This window comes from Betta splendens, chromosome 9 (assembly GCF_900634795.4).
Source record: "Betta splendens chromosome 9, fBetSpl5.4, whole genome shotgun sequence".
NCBI classification, from domain to species: Eukaryota; Metazoa; Chordata; class Actinopteri; order Anabantiformes; family Osphronemidae; genus Betta; species Betta splendens.
Window position 1 is genome coordinate 29,716,281 of NC_040889.2, and position 20,071 is coordinate 29,736,351.

Below are 20,071 nucleotides of genomic sequence, written 5' to 3' on the forward strand. Positions count from 1 at the left end.
GATTTTTACTGGTGAAGACAAAAATGTAACAACATTTAACATGAAAATCAGTAAACTGTACACAAAGACAATTTAAATCTGATTCCAACTTCTGAAAGATAAAAGAAAAAAAAACAAACAGTCAAGAATCCAACTTTAATGTGCTGAACCTCAGCCACCGGACAAGTTAACGTCATGAAAACGTGATTTCAATTGTTTTTGAGGTTTAGCTGACGTGTAGACATCATGGATCCCGTCCAAGCGCTGGCACTCTACAAACCTGAGCCATACGACTAAAGGTCATAGGTTAGAGTTCATGCCGATCCAGTATCGGATCAGCTGGTGGGCAATGGTCTGTCTGGGAGGGATGCTCAGGCTCGTACAGACTCCTCTGAACAGCGAGTCAACCACCTAAACAGGGAAGAGGAGTTTAGTCTTCACTGCTGTATCAGTCCGGATCAGGAAGGTCCAGTGTCGGCCATCAGTAGCTGTGGTGTTGATACTAGCAGTGCTTGAAGTACCTGTTGCCGTGGGAACCAACGAGCCTCCTCAATCTCATTCTCATCGACTTTGATGTGGGTTGACACAGCGACGGCCAGGCAGCCGATCATCAGTTGGGAGGGCATGGGCCAGGGCTGACAGGACACGTACTGAACCGGGCCCACCTTCACACCACTCTCCTCCTCCACCTCCCTCCTCACGGCATCCTCCACGGTCTCACCTGGGGGGACATGAGGGCCAGAGCAGGTCATAGTCGCTACGGCCACACGAGAGATGGGCGATCAGTCGGGGAAATTCAATTACTGGAAGAGCTCAGAAATAGTGTCCAAGATAAAGTGACCAGACAACAGTGCAGATATCAACCTGTCAGACCTCTACACTGAACAGTCTAATAGCAGTGGGGATGAAGGGAAATTGTTAGTTCCCTTTGTAAATCCTAAATAAAGCAGACACAATCAGTTGAGACCTTCTTCAGGAGTGAGTGAGCAGTTTACAGTTTAGCAATGAAAGTGATCTCCCTGTGTGCGCTAGAAGCAGGGTTTAACCACAATAACAGAAACCCGTAAAACAGACCAACATGCAATAGAAAAGGAAACATGAGAAGGGCAGTGGGAGCTGTTCCAGCAGGCAGCTTCAAGCTTGCAGCAAGCGGTTGGTGTTTATGTACGACTGATGTTGTTATGAATCCACTCTCCAGGTTTGTGCTGTGGTAGTTTTAGGTACCAGGCTCTATGAATCCAGCCAGACAGGAGAACATGCCAACTGGGAAGATCTTCTTCCTTCCCAGTAAACATTGGTTTCCATCAGGATGGACCACCAGCATGACGACCACCGGGTCTGACGGGACACACAGGACACAGTCAGACGTGAGGCAGGAGCTGGAGCGGAACCGCTGAAGGAAGTGGACGGAACCGGGGCTGCTCTCACCGACTCGGGGGTAGCAGGTGTTGTGACCTCCGCTCCGGCTCCTGCAGTCGGGGTTCAGGCAGCTCCTCTTGTGTCCTCCCTCCTCCAGCTTGGTGCTGCTGCCGCATGTGGGGCAGAAGCCGTAGCGGCTGTGCCAGGCCAACAGCGCCCGGGCCTGGGCCACCACCCCTGGAACCGACAGCGGTTCTACTTCCCAAAGCCCACACCTGCTGCCAAACGCGCCTCACCGGCCTCGTCCTCGCTCAGCTGCAGCAGCTCTCTGTTCGGCGTCTTTGGGAAGAAGCACTTCTTGTCTTCAGAGCGTTTCAGAAGTTCCGCAGCATCTTCGTCGGTGGCCACAGCAAACCAGGCGGGAGGGTCCCACGCAGCCTCCGCCCCCCGCCGCTTCTCCACACCCAGGAAGATGAGCACGGCCGCCGGCCTCTGGAGCAGGTCTTTCACCGCTTCGTACCCGAAGCGACACAGACTGGACGGACCCTGTGAAGAGACCAGGAGACGCTGTGTGTCTGCTCGCGGCGCGGCGGCGGCGGCGGCGGCGGCCCTCAGGTACAGTACCGGGTCCTGGGAGCCGCGGAGCATCGGGCTGAGGCTGGAGAACAGCAGGTAGACGGAGGCGGGCTGTCTCTGCTTGGCCTCCAGCCACATCCCGTCTGTCCTCCTCACACTCAGCTGCTCTCCTGCTGCCGGACGGCGCCCTGCGCTCCGTTCAGCAGGGTGCAGATGCGTTTGTGTCCCCAGAACTTGGCGATGTCGGAAGCGCTCTGCGATGACGTGTTCACCGACAACTTGTCACAGCTTCAAGATAAAAGATCAGAGTGGGTTTGTGCGTCTTTCAGCAGTTCCCCAGTGGTCAAACTCTAACTTGGCACCTTTAAAGTGAAACTCTGCAGCTTTTGATTCGTTATGTTATTGGTTAATATTGTTGAGTACCCGCGAGCCAGCAGCACCTCCACCACGTGGCGGTGTCCGTTGCGAGCGGCAAACATCAGCGCCGTCCAGCCGCTGCGTCCGGTCTGGTTGATGAGGGAGGGGGCGTGGCTCAGCAGAGTGGAAACCTGGGCCGCATCTCCTCGAGCTGCAGCGTCGAGAAGCTTCTCCGCCATCTCGTCCTTCGCGCTCAGTTGGAGGCTCGTCATCGTGACCTGAAGACCACAAATGCTTCAGGAGGCACCAGTTCTACTGATTTATATGTAAATTACTACAGTGTGATGAATGAAGCCTTTCTAACCTGTTGCTACATAACTGCACGTTAAAGCTGCATTTTATCATCACAAACCTAATGTGTGGAAACATGTGATAAAACTTAAACAGCGGAGGTTCGTGCGCAAAAGAAGGCAGACGACAGCAGCCGGACTCCGCCCTCGCCGTCTATTGGCGCAGGCAGCTGTCAATCACACTTTACCTTTAGTGCAGTTTTTCGTACAAACAGCAGCTGAAGACGTTACGCTGGAGGTGCAGAACCAGCTTGGTACCGAAACTAAATCTGATACCAGCGTCCTGATACCGAGCTTATACCGCATCAGCACCACGTGACTACCGTCACTGTGTTCGTTACAACAGCTGCACGTTAATTAGCTGCATTAACGCAATATAGTGATAACACAATGAATCTGACCTGACGCTCGGTGTCAGTTGGTTCCGTTCGTCTAAAAAGCTGTTTATCTGCTGAGGGTGTTGGAGAAATGGTGGTGAGATGCGTTCAAGAGCAACACCGCTGCCTTCACGGACTCCTCATTCGGTCAGATACCTAGTCTATTGTTACAAATAGAATGATGTTCAGGGCGCGACCAACACTATCGCTAAAAACTATTATCATATACACCGGTATAATATACTTATATAAATATAAGCATAATCCTTACGCCTACGCCACAAAAGGAGTTCTTAAGTTTCGTTTTGACCGTGGGGCTTCTTAAAGTACCTTCAAAATAAAAAGGAAGCCTTCAAATTAAAGTACAAAGACACGAATGCAACTTAACTCCTTAATAACCTTATGGTATCTTACAGTTACACAATGTGATTGTGATAACTAAGACGACAACGTATCAACGTATATTGTAGTTATTGCTCAGGCACCGCCGGGGGCACCTCACCGGCGACGTAGGATGGCGAACCGTTTTAACCGGAGACGAATGAAGCTTTGAACGTCACTAATCACGCGTCTTTTTCCAAACAAATCAGGCATCGGCACAGTGTTTCTGAAGCATGTGGTGGAAATTTCCCATAAAGAAGTAGATGAGAGAGTTGTCCTTTTGTGCTATTTATCGAAATAATAAAGAAAATAAAAATAATGGGGAAAGCAAATCAAAAGCATGGATGTTGATCGTGCACATCAACAAACCAAAAACCAGCTGGAGATCAGTGCACACACCACGAAGGTGTGATGCAAAGAGCCCACGATCCTCAAGTTGCTTCTGCCTTTTAACCCCTTTCTCTGGCTCTGGTGGAATGTCTCTCTGCAGCAATGGAATTGTTTGTGCCACTTTATCTCGCTGTGAGTGAGAATGTTTGCTTTCTCACTTCTGCATCGTCATGTCTTGTTATCCAAAGGAAGGAACACCGAGCTTCCAAGACAAGATGCATTGGCTTTAACAGCCTTGGGTCTGGTGTGGAGTCAGATAGGATGGAGCCAGAGTCCGGGTGTAAAAGACAAACATATATCAGAAACTACTAGTCATCAGATGTTTAGACTTGATGTACGACAGCACAAGAGATTAGTTGTTTGTGTAAGAATGTTCAGTATTGCACCCAACCAGCACATGACGAGTGTGTTTGATAAGAAATAGCACAAGGTAAAATTTTTCCATTACAAGCACTGCCTTGTTTTTTCTTTTTAAAACATGCTTCCGCTTCAACCAGCCGATCACTATAGTATATACTATAGTATATATCACTATAGTGTATATATATATATATATACAAACACACACACACACACACACACACACACACACACACACACACACACACACACACACACACACACACACACACACAGTGTATATATACTATATATATATATATATATATATATATATATATATATATAGCTCGCTGGATAGCTCAATCGGTAAAGTCACAGGATATATATATATGTATATATATATATATACAAACACACACACACACACACACACACACACACAGTGTATAAACACTCTATTCTCACCCTCCGCGGGTGGTCTCATCCACTTTCCAAGCTCGGGTCCTCTACCAGAGGCCAGGGAGCTTGAGGGTTCTGCGCAGTATCCTTGCTGTTCCTAGGACTGCACTTTTCTGGACTGAGATTTCGGATGTTTTTCCAGGGATCTGTCGTAGCCACTCCTCCAGTTTGGGGGTCACAGCCCCTAGTGCTCCGATCACCACAGGCACCACTGTGGCCTTCACCTTCCAAGCCTTCTCCAGTTCTTCTCTGAGCCCTTGGTATTTCTCTAGTTTTTCATGTTCCTTTTTCCTGATGTTGCCATTGCTTGGTATTGCCACATCCACCACTACGGCTTTCCTCTGCTCTTTATCCACCACCACAATGTCTGGTTGGTTCGCCATTACCATTCTGTCAGTCTGGATCTGGAAGTCCCACAGGATCTTGGCTCGCTCGTTCTCTACCACCTTGGGAGGTGTTTCCCACTTTGACCTTGGGGTTTCCAGTCCATACTCCGCGCAGATGTTCCTGTATACTATGCCAGCCACTTGGTTATGGCGTTCCATGTATGCTTTGCCTGCCAGCATCTTACACCCTGCAGTTATGTGCTGGACCGTCTCTGGGGCCTCTTTGCACAGTCTACACCTTGGGTCTTGTCTGGTGTGGTAGATCTGGGCCTCTATGGCTCTGGTGCTCAGGGCCTGCTCCTGTGCAGCCAGGATGAGTGCCTCTGTGCTGTCCTTCAGCCCAGCCCTTTCAAGCCATTGATAGGATTTGTTGAGATCAGCCACTTCAGTTATGTTCCGGTGGTACATCCCGTGCAAGGGCTTGTCCTCCCATGATGGTCCCTCTTCCAGCATCTCATCCTCTGTTCTCCACTGCCTAAGACATTCACTCAGCACGTCATCTGTCGGGGCCTTATCCTTGATGTACTTATGGATCTTGGATGTTTCATCCTGGATAGTGGCTCTCACGCTCACTAGTCCTCGGCCTCCTTCCTTGCGGCTAGCGTACAGTCTCAGGGTGCTGGATTTGGGGTGGAACCCTCCATGCATGGTGAGGAGCTTTCGTGTCTTAACATCTGTGGTCTGTATCTCTTCCTTTGGCCACCTTATTATTCCAGCAGGGTATCTGATCACTGGAAGAGCGTAGCTGTTTATTGCCCGGGATTTGTTCTTGCCATTGAGCTGGCTTCTTAGGACTTGCCTTACTCGTTGGAGGTATTTGGCTGTTGCCGCATTCCTTGTTGCCTGTTCAAGGTTGCCGTTTGCCTGTGGTATTCCAAGGTACTTGTAATTGTCCTCAATGTCTGCTATTGTTCCTTCTGGGAGTGAGACCCCTTCTGTGTAAATTACCTTGCCTCTCTTTGTCACCATCCTCCCACATTTCTCGAGTCCGAATGACATCCCGATGTCCGAGCTGTAGATCCTGGTGGTGTGGATCAGCGAGTCGATGTCTCGCTCACTCTTGGCGTACAGCTTGATGTCATCCATGTAGAGGAGGTGACTTATGGTGGCCCCGTTCCGGAGTCGGTATCCATAGCCAGTCTTGTTTATTATTTGGCTGAGGGGGTTTAGACCTATGCAGAACAGCAGTGGGGACAGTGCATCTCCTTGGTATATGCCACATTTGATGGATACTTGGGCAAGTGGCTTCCCATTGGCTTCAAGGGTGGTTCTCCACAACCTCATCGAGTTTGCAATGAAGGCCCTTAGAGTTCTGTTGATGTTGTACAGCTCCAAGCATTCAGTGATCCATGTGTGTGGCATTGAGTCATAGGCTTTCTTGTAGTCGATCCAGGCTGTGCACAGGTTGGTGTGTCGCATTCTGCAGTCTTGGGCGACTGTTCTGTCTACCAGGAGTTGGTGTTTGGCTCCTCTGGTATCCTTACCAATGCCCTTCTGTGCTTCGCTCATGTATTGACTCATGTGCCCACTTATCTTAGCTGCGATGATGCCTGACATGAGCTTCCATGTTGTGGAGAGACAGGTTATTGGCCGGTAGTTGGATGGGACTGTACCCTTTAAGGGGTTCTTCATTATCAGGATCGTTCGCCCTTCGGTTAGCCATTCAGGGTGAGTCCCATCCTTTAGCAGCTGGTTCATTTGTGCTGCCAGGCGCTCATGGATTGCAGTGAGCTTCTTTAGCCAGTAGGCGTGGATCATGTCAGGGCCAGGTGCTGTCCAGTTTTTCATACCTGAGACTCTTTGTTGGATGTCTGCCACTGTGATAGTCACTGGATTCTGTTCAGGGAGGTTGCTGTGGTCTTCCCTCAGATCCACCAGCCACTGTGCATCACTGTTGTGTGACGCCTCCCTTTCCCATATGCCCTTCCAGTACTGTTCAGTTCCCAGCCTTGGTGGGTCTGCTCTGTTGTTATTACCCTGCCATTGAGAGTACACTTTCGCAGGTTGTGTTGCGAACAGCCGGTTTATTCGTCTGGCTTCGTTATCTCTGGCGTATCTCTTTAGGCGGCTGGGCAAGGCTTGTAGCCTTTGCTTGGCAGTTTCGATGCTACTACTCAAGTAACCCTAGTCAGAGGGGTTACATGCAAAGAATGTGCGGTGAATGGGAACGGAGAAACCCACATTCAAGGCTGACGGCGAAGCAACTAGTAGCTCAGTGTTCCAACATCCACAAACGGCAACTGCTATCACAACTTGAGATTGACGAGATACAACACAAATGCTACGGCAAGGGGGAGCCAGGACGCCAGGTCAGAGGGGAGGTTTCACCATCTCCCCAACCGGAAATTGGGTACGAAGCCCCAATAAGCACAGATACGCTGAGCGAGGCAGCGACTGACCTGAAAGATAAGATCATGGCGAGATTGAACAGGCAACCCCAAACCCCACTACAACGGCTAAGTGAAGTACCATCAGAAAGTCTCATGGAAGATGTGAATGCAGCATTGAGAGCGATCCCTACCACAACAATCACAGAAACCAATAAGCTGATATACGCTTCAGCATCAGTGATCCTAGAGGTGCTTGGCTATAAGAGCAACCATGGGAGCCATGAGAAACAATACCCACCATGGAAACGAAGGTTGGAGGCAAAAATCAAGGCAGCTCGGAGGGAAGTGAGCCAAATGACAGAGGCCCAGAGAGGTGCAATGAAAAGACCAATGCCCAAGAGGTACAGCCAGATGCCCATACCTGAAGCACTCGAAACTGCCAAGCAAAGGCTACAAGCCTTGGCCAGCCGCCTAAAGAGATACACCAGAGATAACGAAGCCAGACGAATAAACCGGCTGTTCGCAACACAACCTGCGAAAGTGTACTCTCAATGGCAGGGTAATAACAACAGAGCAGACCCACCAAGGCTGGAAACTGAACAGTACTGGAAAGGCATATGGGAAAGGGAGGCATCACACAACAGTGATGCACAGTGGCTGGTGGATCTGAGGGAGGACCACAGCAACCTCCCTGAACAGAATCCAGTGACTATCACAGTGGCAGACATCCAACATAGAGTCTCAGGTATGAAAAACTGGACAGCACCTGGCCCTGACATGATCCACGCCTACTGGCTAAAGAAGCTCACTGCAATCCATGAGCGCCTGGCAGCACAAATGAACCAGCTGCTAAGGGATGGGACTCACCCTGAATGGCTGACCGAAGGGCGAACGATCCTGATAATGAAGGATCCCTCAAAGGGTACAGTCCCATCCAACTACCGGCCAATAACCTGTCTCTCCACAACATGGAAGCTCATGTCAGGCATCATCGCAGCTAAGATAAGTGGGCACATGAGTCAATACATGAGCGAAGCACAGAAGGGCATTGGTAAGGATACCAGAGGAGCCAAACACCAACTCCTGGTAGACAGAACAGTCGCCCAAGACTGCAGAATGCGACACACCAACCTGTGCACAGCCTGGATCGACTACAAGAAAGCCTATGACTCAATGCCACACACATGGATCACTGAATGCTTGGAGCTGTACAACATCAACAGAACTCTAAGGGCCTTCATTGCAAACTCGATGAGGTTGTGGAGAACCACCCTTGAAGCCAATGGGAAGCCACTTGCCCAAGTATCCATCAAATGTGGCATATACCAAGGAGATGCACTGTCCCCACTGCTGTTCTGCATAGGTCTGAACCCCCTCAGCCAAATAATAAACAAGACTGGCTATGGATACCGACTCCGGAACGGGGCCACCATAAGTCACCTCCTCTACATGGATGACATCAAGCTGTACGCCAAGAGTGAGCGAGACATCGACTCGCTGATCCACACCACCAGGATCTACAGCTCGGACATCGGGATGTCATTCGGACTCGAGAAATGTGGGAGGATGGTGACAAAGAGAGGCAAGGTAATCCACACAGAAGGGGTCTCACTCCCAGAAGGAACAATAGCAGACATTGAGGACAATTACAAGTACCTTGGAATACCACAGGCAAACGGCAACCTTGAACAGGCAACAAGGAATGCGGCAACAGCCAAATACCTCCAACGAGTAAGGCAAGTCCTAAGAAGCCAGCTCAATGGCAAGAACAAATCCCGGGCAATAAACAGCTCCGCTCTGCCAGTGATCAGATACCCTGCGGGAATAATAAGGTGGCCAAAGGAAGAGATACAGACCACAGATGTTAAGACACGAAAGCTCCTCACCATGCATGGAGGGTTCCACCCCAAATCCAGCACCCTGAGACTGTACGCTAGCCGCAAGGAAGGAGGCCGAGGACTAGTGAGCGTGAGAGCCACTATCCGGGATGAAACATCCAAGATCCATAAGTACATCAAGGATAAGGCCCCGACAGATGACGTGCTGAGTGAATGTCTCAGGCAGTGGAGAACAGAGGATGAGATGCTGGAAGAGGGACCATCATGGGAGGACAAGCCCTTGCACGGGATGTACCACCGGAACATAACTGAAGTGGCTGATCTCAACAAATCCTACCAATGGCTTGAAAGGGCTGGGCTGAAGGACAGCACAGAGGCACTCATCCTGGCTGCACAGGAGCAGGCCCTGAGCACCAGAGCCATAGAGGCCCAGATCTACCACACCAGACAAGACCCAAGGTGTAGACTGTGCAAAGAGGCCCCAGAGACGGTCCAGCACATAACTGCAGGGTGTAAGATGCTGGCAGGCAAAGCATACATGGAACGCCATAACCAAGTGGCTGGCATAGTATACAGGAACATCTGTGCAGAGTATGGACTGGAAACCCCAAGGTCAAAGTGGGAAACACCTCCCAAGGTGGTAGAGAACGAGCGAGCCAAGATCCTGTGGGACTTCCAGATCCAGACTGACAGAATGGTAATGGCGAACCAACCAGACATTGTGGTGGTGGACAAAGAGCAGAGGAAAGCCGTAGTGGTGGATGTGGCAATACCAAGCGATGGCAACATCAGGAAAAAGGAACATGAGAAACTAGAGAAATACCAAGGGCTTAGAGAAGAACTGGAGAAGGCTTGGAAGGTGAAGGCCACAGTGGTGCCTGTGGTGATCGGAGCACTAGGGGCTGTGACCCCCAAACTGGAGGAGTGGCTACGACAGATCCCTGGAAAAACATCCGAAATCTCAGTCCAGAAAAGTGCAGTCCTAGGAACAGCAAGGATACTGCGCAGAACCCTCAAGCTCCCTGGCCTCTGGTAAGGACCCGAGCTTGGAAAGTGGATGAGACCACCCGCGGATGGTGAGAATAGAGTGTGTGTATATATATATATATATATATATATATATATATATATATATATATATATATATATATATATATATACACACTGTGTACACTGTATACACACACACAACACAGTATACTGCCATCAGTACATACCACAATATACATGTTTTGCTGTTTGCATACTTGCATACAGTCTTTCTGCAAAATTTACAATCTTTCTGCAAAATGCCACATGCTTTATACTTATGACAACTGATATTGTTGCGTCCAGTAGTTTGCGGCAGCTGCCGATGCCGCAAACTGCGCTCGCCCTCACTCCAGATTCCTCAGTGCGACGATCACGGCGTCTATGTAAGAAAGGTCTTCGTTTGGGTATTCATAGCTTTTTATACACATCTCTATTTTTCTGGTCTTTTTCTATCTGTCTTTAAACATTTTGTCTTTTATAGCGGTCACTTGGTCTTTTTGAAGAGTTGTTTCTTAAATGTTCAAGGAGAAACAGGTTCAACTTCAGACAAACTGATCTGTCAGTTCTGTCATTTGTGTTGATTGTTTTTTGCTCGCCACATCTTGGTTTTATTTACAGATATTTTATAAGTCAGCGGTGTTGCCAGATGGGAAATAAAGAAATATGGTACTGTTGCTTTAAAATTATCGTAATTTGACTCAAACTATTATATAATATAAAACAACCTTAAAAATTACAGTGCATTTAAAAACAAACCTATTCTATGTGCACATAACATACTGAAATCACACAGGTTATAGTAATTTCAATTTTATTCATTTTCGTTTGGGGTGCCGAATGTAAAAGGAGCACGTATAACTAGTTTTCTCACATTTAACTAAATGACACGTTTTCTCACGTTTAGTTAAATGTGAAAAAGTAAATTAAAAGTGAGTGAAATTAAATAAATGTAAATCTAAATGTTAAATATAAATCTAAATATTATATTTATATATAATATTATATATATTATCAGCGCTGCTGATGTGATTGACAGAGGGGAGGAGCCAACCAGCTACACGTGAATACAGTTTGGTTATGTGTGCGTCAAATCATATATGGAAACTCCAGTACAATCCTGCACAACCTTTTCATTTCAGTCTAATTAGAACAGGATCCACAATTGACACCTGAAAACACAAACAGGCAGTTTAGTTAATATTTTATTAAAATAATATACAAAAAAATGTTACCAAAGATATACAATCTTACAGTTTAACCACAGGTCAAATAAAAACCTTTCTGACATCAGAATCTTTTTGTAAGCTATAAATCGCAAATTAATTAATTAATTAATTAATTTTGTGTCGTTCACAGAGACACTCAGAAGCTGCTGAATATGAAGCTCTAAAAGTTGTGTAAATGCTGATTAATGTGTTAATAACCAGCATCAGCGGTGTTAGCTGATTTACGCTGTGTGTGTCTGTGGGCGAGCGGCTGGAGTTAGGAGTAGAAGGTGAGGACACTCTGGTGGTTCCCTCGGACCAGCAGCAGCGGCGGCAGGTCCTTGGACAGAGTTTCCAGCCAGCACATGTAGAGGGCGCTGGACACCGCTCCCTTCCTGGCCAGAGGCATGCTCCTGGAGGACCAGAGATCCGTTATTATTATTATTATTATTATTATTATTATTATTATTATTATTATTATTATTATTATTATGGGATGATTTTCTTCCACTGGGAGACTCTGCTCAGCATATGCTTCAGTGATCAGACTATTTTCTTTGAGTTGTGTAATCATCACTTGGAACTGGTCGAAGCTCTTTGTCTTTGGATATGATCACAAGATAGCAGCACATGGTTCTCCAGCTCTTATGATTACTCTGTGTGTGTGTTGGTTCTTACATGACGATGAGTTTGGCTGTGGAGGAATGTTCCTTCAGCAGCTCGTTCAGTCTGATCTGACGGTTGGTCTGAAAGTCACAGAAGTCGTGTTAGTGCAGGTGGAAGTGCTGTGTTCGGGCGGCGGTGCTCATGCACTCACCTTGGCCTTGTACAGCTCCAGCTCGTTGTCTGTGATCCTCCAGGGCTCCTGAGCCTTCAGCCTCTCTGCCGCCTCCTGCTCCATGTCGTCCTCCTTCAGCCTGTACGGTTCAGTCAGTTCCTTAAAACTCAGCTTACTGCAAATCAAAGATGATCAGACACGTCTTTAGTCTCATCCTGCTGCTGTCGCCAGTAAAGAGCCTTTGGAACGTTTGAGTCCGTTCTGCCTCCATCCTGCTGTGCTCGTACTGTTGGCCTCCACCAAGCGGTGCCTGACGGTCCAGACCCACCTTTTAAAGGGTTCCAATACTACAGCGATTTACATTCTCACCATTCTGCTGATGTGACAGCAGCTACAGTACAGTTAAACTGAGAACTGGGAATCAAAGTTGTACTTGTGTTTCTTGGGTTTGGTGTTGATGTCGCCGAGGACAATGATGTCAGAGAAGTCGATCCTGAACCTGCTGAGGAGAGTGGCCATCCTGTGAACACAAGTATCATCATAAGCTCAATGGGCTCCATCTCCCACACCACTCTGGCACCAGCACCGTGGGACTCACACTCGGCGGTCGTGGTCGATGCGGTTGATCTTCCCACCGATGAAGATGCGAATCCTGCAGTCGCCCCATTTGCTCCTGTTGATGAGCAGGTAGGGAATCAGCAGAGTCAGGCCTGCAGACAAACACAAGGGGACGTGAGCTTAACCTTTCTGCTTGAAGAAAATCATCTGTTGTTGTTGTCTGACCTCCGTCATCAAACAGCCACCACACATCGATGGTTCCTTTGCCTTGTTTCTTCTTGAACCGCTGACTGGCTTCCAGCAGACGCTGGTCAGTCAGACTCAGGGGAGACTTGGTCTCTGAAGCAGGTCACACAACACAAGCTCAGTTATGTTTAGCCTTGGCTTAGCACACAGGCTAGGCGCTCGGTACAGCCTATGTATGTGTAGTCGTGTACGGACGCTCCATAATTACACACAACCGTTCTCAATAAACAGTGTCTTTGCAGGAATAAGCACAAGAAAAGACAAATCAGACGTTTACTGGTTTCCTCTTTTCCTCCCTCTCTCATGATGAGTGGGCTGATCTGGTTGCTGGTGTTTTTTGAGTCTTTTGCCAGACTGACAGAAACCACCACATCCTTGCTACCGAACAGCGGCTTCTCCTGGGACGTGAGCAGCTCATCTGTGGAAGCAAACAGCAGTGGGTGCAGGAAACAGGTAGAACCAGAGACAGATCTAGAGCAACAGACTCCCGGACTGTACCTTGATCCTGTATGTGAGAGACGTCCAGACCCTCCTGCAGCCGAAGGATCACCACTCCAAACTGCAGGTCGAAGGCATCACTGGAACATACAACAGAACATTAGCTGTAAAGGTGTCATCGTCTAAATGTAGAATGAAAAGTAAAGGTGCGTCGTGGTTGGTTAAGTCTGTTAAGTCACACATTTTGGTTGCTTGAACAGAATTTAAATAAAGATACAGTTAAAGCGACATGACTGAAGAGCTGAACATCCTAAATTATGTCTCCACAGGCTCCAAACCTGTGGAAGGCATCAGCTCTTACTGCATAGTGTTGACGTAAATCTCCACATCTCTCATGTCTCCATCGCTCCAGTTGTTCTTGAAGCCCATGACCAGAGTGTTGGGCTTCAGACGACCCAGACCGACAGCCTGAGGATCAGACAGCAGGATGGAAGCATTTGTATCAGATGAACAGAACAGGCATAACATGAGGCCTGTGCTTCTGAATGACTCCACCGTCTGGAGTATATGTCTGTTAATCTGTAAAGAGTCACTCAACAAAATCACATCTGAGGGAGCAAGAAAGGCAGAAAAGAGTCAGAAACATGAAAATAACGTGAACAAACTGAATGTGACTAAACCACGAGCAGGAAGGAAGTGATCCAGACCAACGACATAAAGAGTGTAATGATGCGTGTTGATACCTGCATCAGGAACTGAGCTCCGTGTCTCAGGTTGTCAGAGAAAACAGGAGTGTAGAAAGCTTTAATGCGTCTTTTATTGAGCCAGCGCTGACAGCGAGCGTGATCCTGGGACAGATCCTTGAAGTTGGGCCGACGGGAAACCTGCAGCAGAGACGGACGCAGGTAAGCACCGGTTACCGCTGCTAGGACCCACCCATTACTGCTGCTAGTTACCACACGGTTACTGCTGCTAGTTATCACACGGTTACTGCTGCTAGTTACCACACGGTTACTGCTGCTAGTTACCACACGGTTACTGCTGCTAGTTATCACACGGTTACTGCTGCTGCTAGTTACCACACGGTTATTACTGCTGCTAGTTATCACACGGTTACTGCTGCTAGTTATCACATGGTTAATACTGCTGCTAGTTACCACACGGTTACTGCTGCTAGTTATCACACGGTTACTGCTGCTAGTTACCACACGGTTACTGCTGCTAGTTACCACACGGTTATTACGGCTGCTAGTTATCACACGGTTACTGCTGCTGCTAGTTACCACACGGTTACTGCTGCTAGTTATCACACGGTTATTACTGCTGCTAGTTACCACACGGTTACTGCTGCTAGTTATCACACGGTTACTGCTGCTGCTAGTTACCACACGGTTATTACTGCTGCTAGTTACCACACAGTTATTACTGCTGCTAGTTACCACACGGTTACTGCTGCTAGTTACCACACGGTTACTGCTGCTGCTAGTTACCACACGGTTATTACTGCTGCTAGTTATCACACGGTTATTACTGCTGCTAGTTACCACACGGTTACTGCTGCTAGTTATCACACGGTTACTGCTGCTAGTTACCACACGGTTATTACTGCTGCTAGTTACCACACGGTTACTGCTGCTAGTTATCACACGGTTACTGCTGCTAGTTATCACACGGTTACTGCTGCTAGTTACCACACGGTTATTACTGCTGCTAGTTATCACATGGTTACTGCTGCTAGTTATCACACGGTTATTACTGCTGCTAGTTATCACACGGTTACTGCTGCTAGTTACCACATGGTTACTGCTGCTGCTAGTTACCACACGGTTACTGCTGCTGCTAGTTACCACACAGTTACTGCTGCTAGTTATCACACGGTTACTGCTGCTGCTAGTTACCACACGGTTACTGCTGCTAGTTATCACACGGTTACTGCTGCTGCTAGTTACCACACGGTTACTGCTGCTAGTTACCACACGGTTACTGCTGCTGCTAGTTATCACACGGTTACTGCTGCTAGTTATCACACGGTTACTGCTGCTAGTTACCACATGGTTAATACTGCTGCTAGGTTCTACACGATTATTACTGCTGCTAGTTACTACACGGTTAATACTGCTTCTAGTTACCACACGGTTACTGCTGCTAGTTACCACACGGTTAATACTGCTGCTAGTTACCACACGGTTATTACTGCTGCTAGTTATCACACGGTTACTGCTGCTAGGACCCACCCATTACTGCTGCTAGTTACCACACGGTTACTGCTGCTGCTAGTTACCACACGGTTACTGCTGCTAGTTACCACACGGTTACTGCTGCTAGTTATCACACGGTTATTACTGCTGCTAGTTACCACACGGTTACTGCTGCTGCTAGTTACCACACGGTTACTGCTGCTCCTAGTTACCACACGGTTACTGCTGCTAGTTATCACACGGTTACTGCTGCTAGTTATCACAAGGTTACTGCTGCTGCTAGTTACCACACGGTTACTGCTGCTAGTTATCACACGGTTACTGCTGCTGCTAGTTATCACACGGTTACTGCTGCTAGTTATCACACGGTTACTGCTGCTAGTTACCACATGGTTAATACCGCTGCTAGGTTCTACACAATTATTACTGCTGCTAGTTACTACACGGTTAATACTGCTTCTAGTTACCACACGGTTACTGCTGCTAGTTACCACACGGTTATTACTGCTGCTAGTTATCACACGGTTACTGCTGCTGCTAGTTACCACACGGTTACTGCTGCTAGTTATCACACGGTTATTACTGCTGCTAGTTACCACACGGTTATTACTGCTGCTAGTTATCACACGGTTACTGCTGCTAGGTTCCACACGATTATTACTGCTGCTAGTTACTACACGGTTAATACTGCTGCTAGGTTCTACACGATTATTACTGCTGCTAGTTACTACACGGTTAATACTGCTTCTAGTTACCACACGGTTACTGCTGCTAGTTACCAAACGGTTAATACTGCTGCTAGTTACCACACGGTTACTGCTGCTAGTTACCACACGGTTACTGCTGCTGCTAGTTACCACACGGTTACGGCTGCTAGTTACCACATGGTTAATATTGCTGCTAGGTACTACACGATTATTACTGCTGCTAGTTACCACACGGTTAATACTGCTGCTAGTTACCACACGGTTAGTAATGCTGCTAGTTAGTAGTGCTGCTAGTTACCAATAGTTATTGCTGCTAATTAGCACATGGTTAATATCAATGCTAGTTATGACTGTTTACTGCTGCTAGTTACCACACGGTTACTGCTGCTAGTTATCACACGGTTACTGCTGCTGCTAGTTACCACACGGTTACTGCTGCTAGTTACCACACGGTTAATACTGCTGCTAGTTACCACACGGTTAGTAATGCTGCTAGTTAGTAGTGCTGCTAGTTACCAATAGTTATTGCTGCTAATTAGCACATGGTTAATATCAATGCTAGTTATGACTGTTTACTGCTGCTAGTTACCACACGGTTACTGCTGCTAGTTACCACACGGTTACTGCTGCTAGTTACCACACGGTCAGTATCGCTGCTAGTTACCACCAGTTATCACTGCTAGTTAACACACGATTATTGCTGCTGGCTACCACCGATTAGTTCTGCGTGTTACAGAGTGACTTACAGTCTTGATGTGGCCGCAGATCATGAGGCCGACGTTCTTGGTGAAAGAATGAACTAGCTGGACCAGAGCAGGGCGAGCATTTGGATAACCAGCCAGCAACAGACACTGAGGCCTGTACAAAGACACACAGACACATATAGAGCCTGTTTACAGCTGAAGAGCGAGCCATCAACATTCTGTGGAGGCTGCAGGAGACTAGACCTAGTGGCCCTGAGGTCGGAGAACATTCAGGCATTTGCAGCCAGAGGCCTGGACTGAGCTAAAGCTGAAAATGTCAAGTTGCCAAACAACTCATGAGCTGCAGCTTTAAGGATGCTTTTAATGCTGACCTGAAGTTTTTGACATGGTCTTCGACTCCGGTGAGGTTCAGACAGTGAGTCAAAGACTGGTTGTAAATCAGAGCCTGGGTGGAGGAACCCCAGTTCACATCTGCAGGAAAGAGCATATGCAGCAGTCAGAGCAGTGACAGGCGCTGCTTCTGGGCTCCAACGCTGTGATGTCGTTACCAGGTTTCTTGTAGCTGACATAGATGTAGAGAGCGAGGACGATGAGCAGAGTGACCAGAGCCGCCCACCAGTTGATGACAAACATCACCACACAGCACAGGATGGCCCCCGCCAGAGACACCCACATATTGTAGTATTTGAAGCTGGGGCGCCACCCTGACAGAACAGGGGAACAGACACACAGAGCAACAAGCACGCGTGTGTTATTAGACTGAGACTGGAGACAGGAATGAGGCGCCTGTCCTCTTCCTTGATCAGCATCCAACAGTGGTGTTCATCACAGGTTCACTGAATTATTTTTTGATTTGATGCTGTTTGTCTGTCTGACGGAGAGGTTCTAGGATTTAAAAGCAGACTAACAACTCATTAGAGTTTGTGTTTTGCTAGTTTCCTGAATTGTCAGCCCCATCTCAGTGAAGGTGGCCTTTATGAGCGTTGTTCCTCCATTAGCATGGTGAGCTGCAGTGTTTACCTGGAGAATTGGCAAGAGAGGCGTGAAAGACGGAGAAGTTGATGAGAGCGTACGAGGCCAGGAAGAAATTGGAGATGATGGGAGCGATGATGTTCAGCTCAGCTACAAAACAAAGAAGACAAAGTTGTTCAAAACTCAGGAACAATTCATGGACACAGTGAGTGGACTGTAGACAAACAGCTTTGTACCGATGAGGATGAAGGCGAGGCCAATGGCGAAGGTCAGGACGTAGCCACGGAGAGGCTCGTTGTTTTTCCCATAACCCTTTGCAAACACACTCAGGCCGGGATAGATGTTGTCCTTACACAGAGCCTGCAATCACATCAGCTTCAGTTAGTTATATTTCAAAAACTGAGCTGGGCCAGACTAAACTAAAATTTAGTCAGACTAAATCAGACTAAATGCTGGCTTCTCACCTGGAACACTTTGGGGGCACTGACCAGTGAAGCCAGAGCTGAAGACAGAGTGGCTGAAAAAATTCCTGCAGTGATGAGGGGCCCAAAGGCCGAGACCAGGCTCATCACCTGGATCACACACACACACACACACACACACACACACACACACACACACACACACACACACACACACACACACACACACACACACACACACACACACACACACACACACACACACAATCTGTTATTTGCTGTTTTGTCTGAGCTAAAGTGTCTTGACAAATAAATCATAAACAAACTTTGAGTTTGAATGTGTTATGTGTCGCAGCAGTCGTCAGTGAAGCAGGAAACACTTTAACTCCTACTAAACTGGAGTAAAACCACCCCAGAGCTGGATTCAGTGAGGGAGCGCCACCACACCTGCCTCCTGCTGGACAGACCCAGACCAGGCCGCTCCTCCGGCCGAGGTCGTGCCAGCGAGATCCGTGTCAGTGCGCTGTGTGAGTGTTTGTGAGGGGGTGGAGGCCGTCAATGCTCCCATTCAGCACTTCCAACCAGCGGGAACCTTGTGACTCCAAACAACAGTTGCTATTATCACAGCAGCACACACACACACACACACACACACACACACACACACACACACACACACACACACACACACACACACTTCTGTGACCTCGTGCAGAGAACAAGGATCAGAGTCTGACACCATTCACGCTTCACATGCCTCTCTGGACCCGCCCTCAGCCTCAGTCCTTCCACCTCCGCCCGGCCGGTGCATGTTGACGGCGATGGCGGCGGCGTCAGAACCAGCGTGGGCCTCCACAGTACAGTGGCTGTGGGTGTTCTGCTCCCTGTCATGTTCTGCCATGTGAGCCGGCCTCTGTGACACATTCCTGAGCTCGGCTCCGTGTTGTGACTGCCCACGTTACAACTACAGCGTTTCTTTGTGTAGGATCAGTCTGTCCAACCACTGAGTGTGTGTGTGTGTGTGTGTGTGTGTGTGTGCGAGCACGCGGTACCTGGAAGTCGTTCATCAGGCCGTACTGACAGCCTCCCTCTCTGCAGATGGAGAAGTCGTAGCCCAGGGTGCAGGCAGCATCGGTGCAGTTCACCGTGTCGCTCACAGTGTCGTTGCGATCGCCGGTAGCATCTCTGACGATGCAGGAGCCTGCAGGAGACACACAGCCGTTCACAGCTGGGCGTGGTCCAGGACACGTTCAAACGACAGAAGACAAGGTCCAATCAGGGTTCAGGCTTTGAACTGTAGGAACCTGCAGAAATGGCGATTGCCACGTATGTGATGCCTGTGATGAGGATGGCCAGCAGCGTCCCTTTGGGAATGGCTGACTGAGGATCCTGTAGATGGAGACACGCTTTTAAAATTGACCTGACAAAGTATCTATTTAAAGCTGATTTTCATGTGTAACATGATGTCAAATCAAAGCTGTGCTCACGCTGAGGTCTCCAGAGATGTTGGCACCCGCCAGGATCCCAGTGGCTGCTGGGAAGAAGATGGCAAACACGGAGAAGAATGTCTCCTCGTCTCTGAAGTCTGGACCCAGGTTCTCTAAGAAAATGGCAGCTGAAGGAGGAGAAGAAAGTGACGAAGGAGCAGATCCATAACGAGGCAGAGACCACGAGGGGGAGACTCACT

General features: G+C 48.2%; 2 protein-coding genes across 2 annotated transcripts in view; both read right to left on the reverse strand.

Annotated features, from left to right (window-relative positions):
* Nucleotides 1-121: 121 nt before the first annotated feature.
* nudt12 (nudix (nucleoside diphosphate linked moiety X)-type motif 12) lies at nucleotides 122-3,447 on the reverse strand. Its single transcript, XM_029162456.3, is given in 9 exon segments — nucleotides 122-390; nucleotides 501-700; nucleotides 1,204-1,317; nucleotides 1,408-1,575; nucleotides 1,635-1,884; nucleotides 1,963-2,081; nucleotides 2,084-2,202; nucleotides 2,338-2,549; nucleotides 3,023-3,447. Coding segments are annotated over 8 exon segments (1,287 nt in total). The 5' UTR covers nucleotides 2,544-2,549; nucleotides 3,023-3,447; the 3' UTR covers nucleotides 122-279.
* Nucleotides 3,448-11,340: 7,893 nt separating this feature from the next.
* Nucleotides 11,341-20,071, reverse strand: part of LOC114861703 (solute carrier family 12 member 2-like) — an 11,200-nt gene continuing 2,469 nt past the window's right edge. Inside the window, exons 7-26 of the mRNA XM_029161213.3 lie at nucleotide 20,071; nucleotides 19,872-19,999; nucleotides 19,689-19,773; nucleotides 19,437-19,585; nucleotides 18,427-18,534; nucleotides 18,199-18,322; nucleotides 18,011-18,112; nucleotides 17,539-17,694; nucleotides 17,362-17,461; nucleotides 17,033-17,144; nucleotides 14,125-14,265; nucleotides 13,743-13,849; nucleotides 13,442-13,521; nucleotides 13,221-13,361; nucleotides 12,923-13,036; nucleotides 12,738-12,849; nucleotides 12,573-12,659; nucleotides 12,179-12,314; nucleotides 12,040-12,107; nucleotides 11,341-11,774 (exon numbers count right to left, since the gene is read on the reverse strand). The exon at nucleotide 20,071 is cut by the window's right edge and continues 108 nt beyond it. Coding sequence (XP_029017046.1) covers nucleotides 11,639-11,774; nucleotides 12,040-12,107; nucleotides 12,179-12,314; nucleotides 12,573-12,659; nucleotides 12,738-12,849; nucleotides 12,923-13,036; nucleotides 13,221-13,361; nucleotides 13,442-13,521; nucleotides 13,743-13,849; nucleotides 14,125-14,265; nucleotides 17,033-17,144; nucleotides 17,362-17,461; nucleotides 17,539-17,694; nucleotides 18,011-18,112; nucleotides 18,199-18,322; nucleotides 18,427-18,534; nucleotides 19,437-19,585; nucleotides 19,689-19,773; nucleotides 19,872-19,999; nucleotide 20,071 — 2,187 coding nt within the window. The 3' untranslated portion in view covers nucleotides 11,341-11,638. The remainder of the gene's footprint in view (nucleotides 11,775-12,039; nucleotides 12,108-12,178; nucleotides 12,315-12,572; nucleotides 12,660-12,737; nucleotides 12,850-12,922; nucleotides 13,037-13,220; nucleotides 13,362-13,441; nucleotides 13,522-13,742; nucleotides 13,850-14,124; nucleotides 14,266-17,032; nucleotides 17,145-17,361; nucleotides 17,462-17,538; nucleotides 17,695-18,010; nucleotides 18,113-18,198; nucleotides 18,323-18,426; nucleotides 18,535-19,436; nucleotides 19,586-19,688; nucleotides 19,774-19,871; nucleotides 20,000-20,070) is intronic.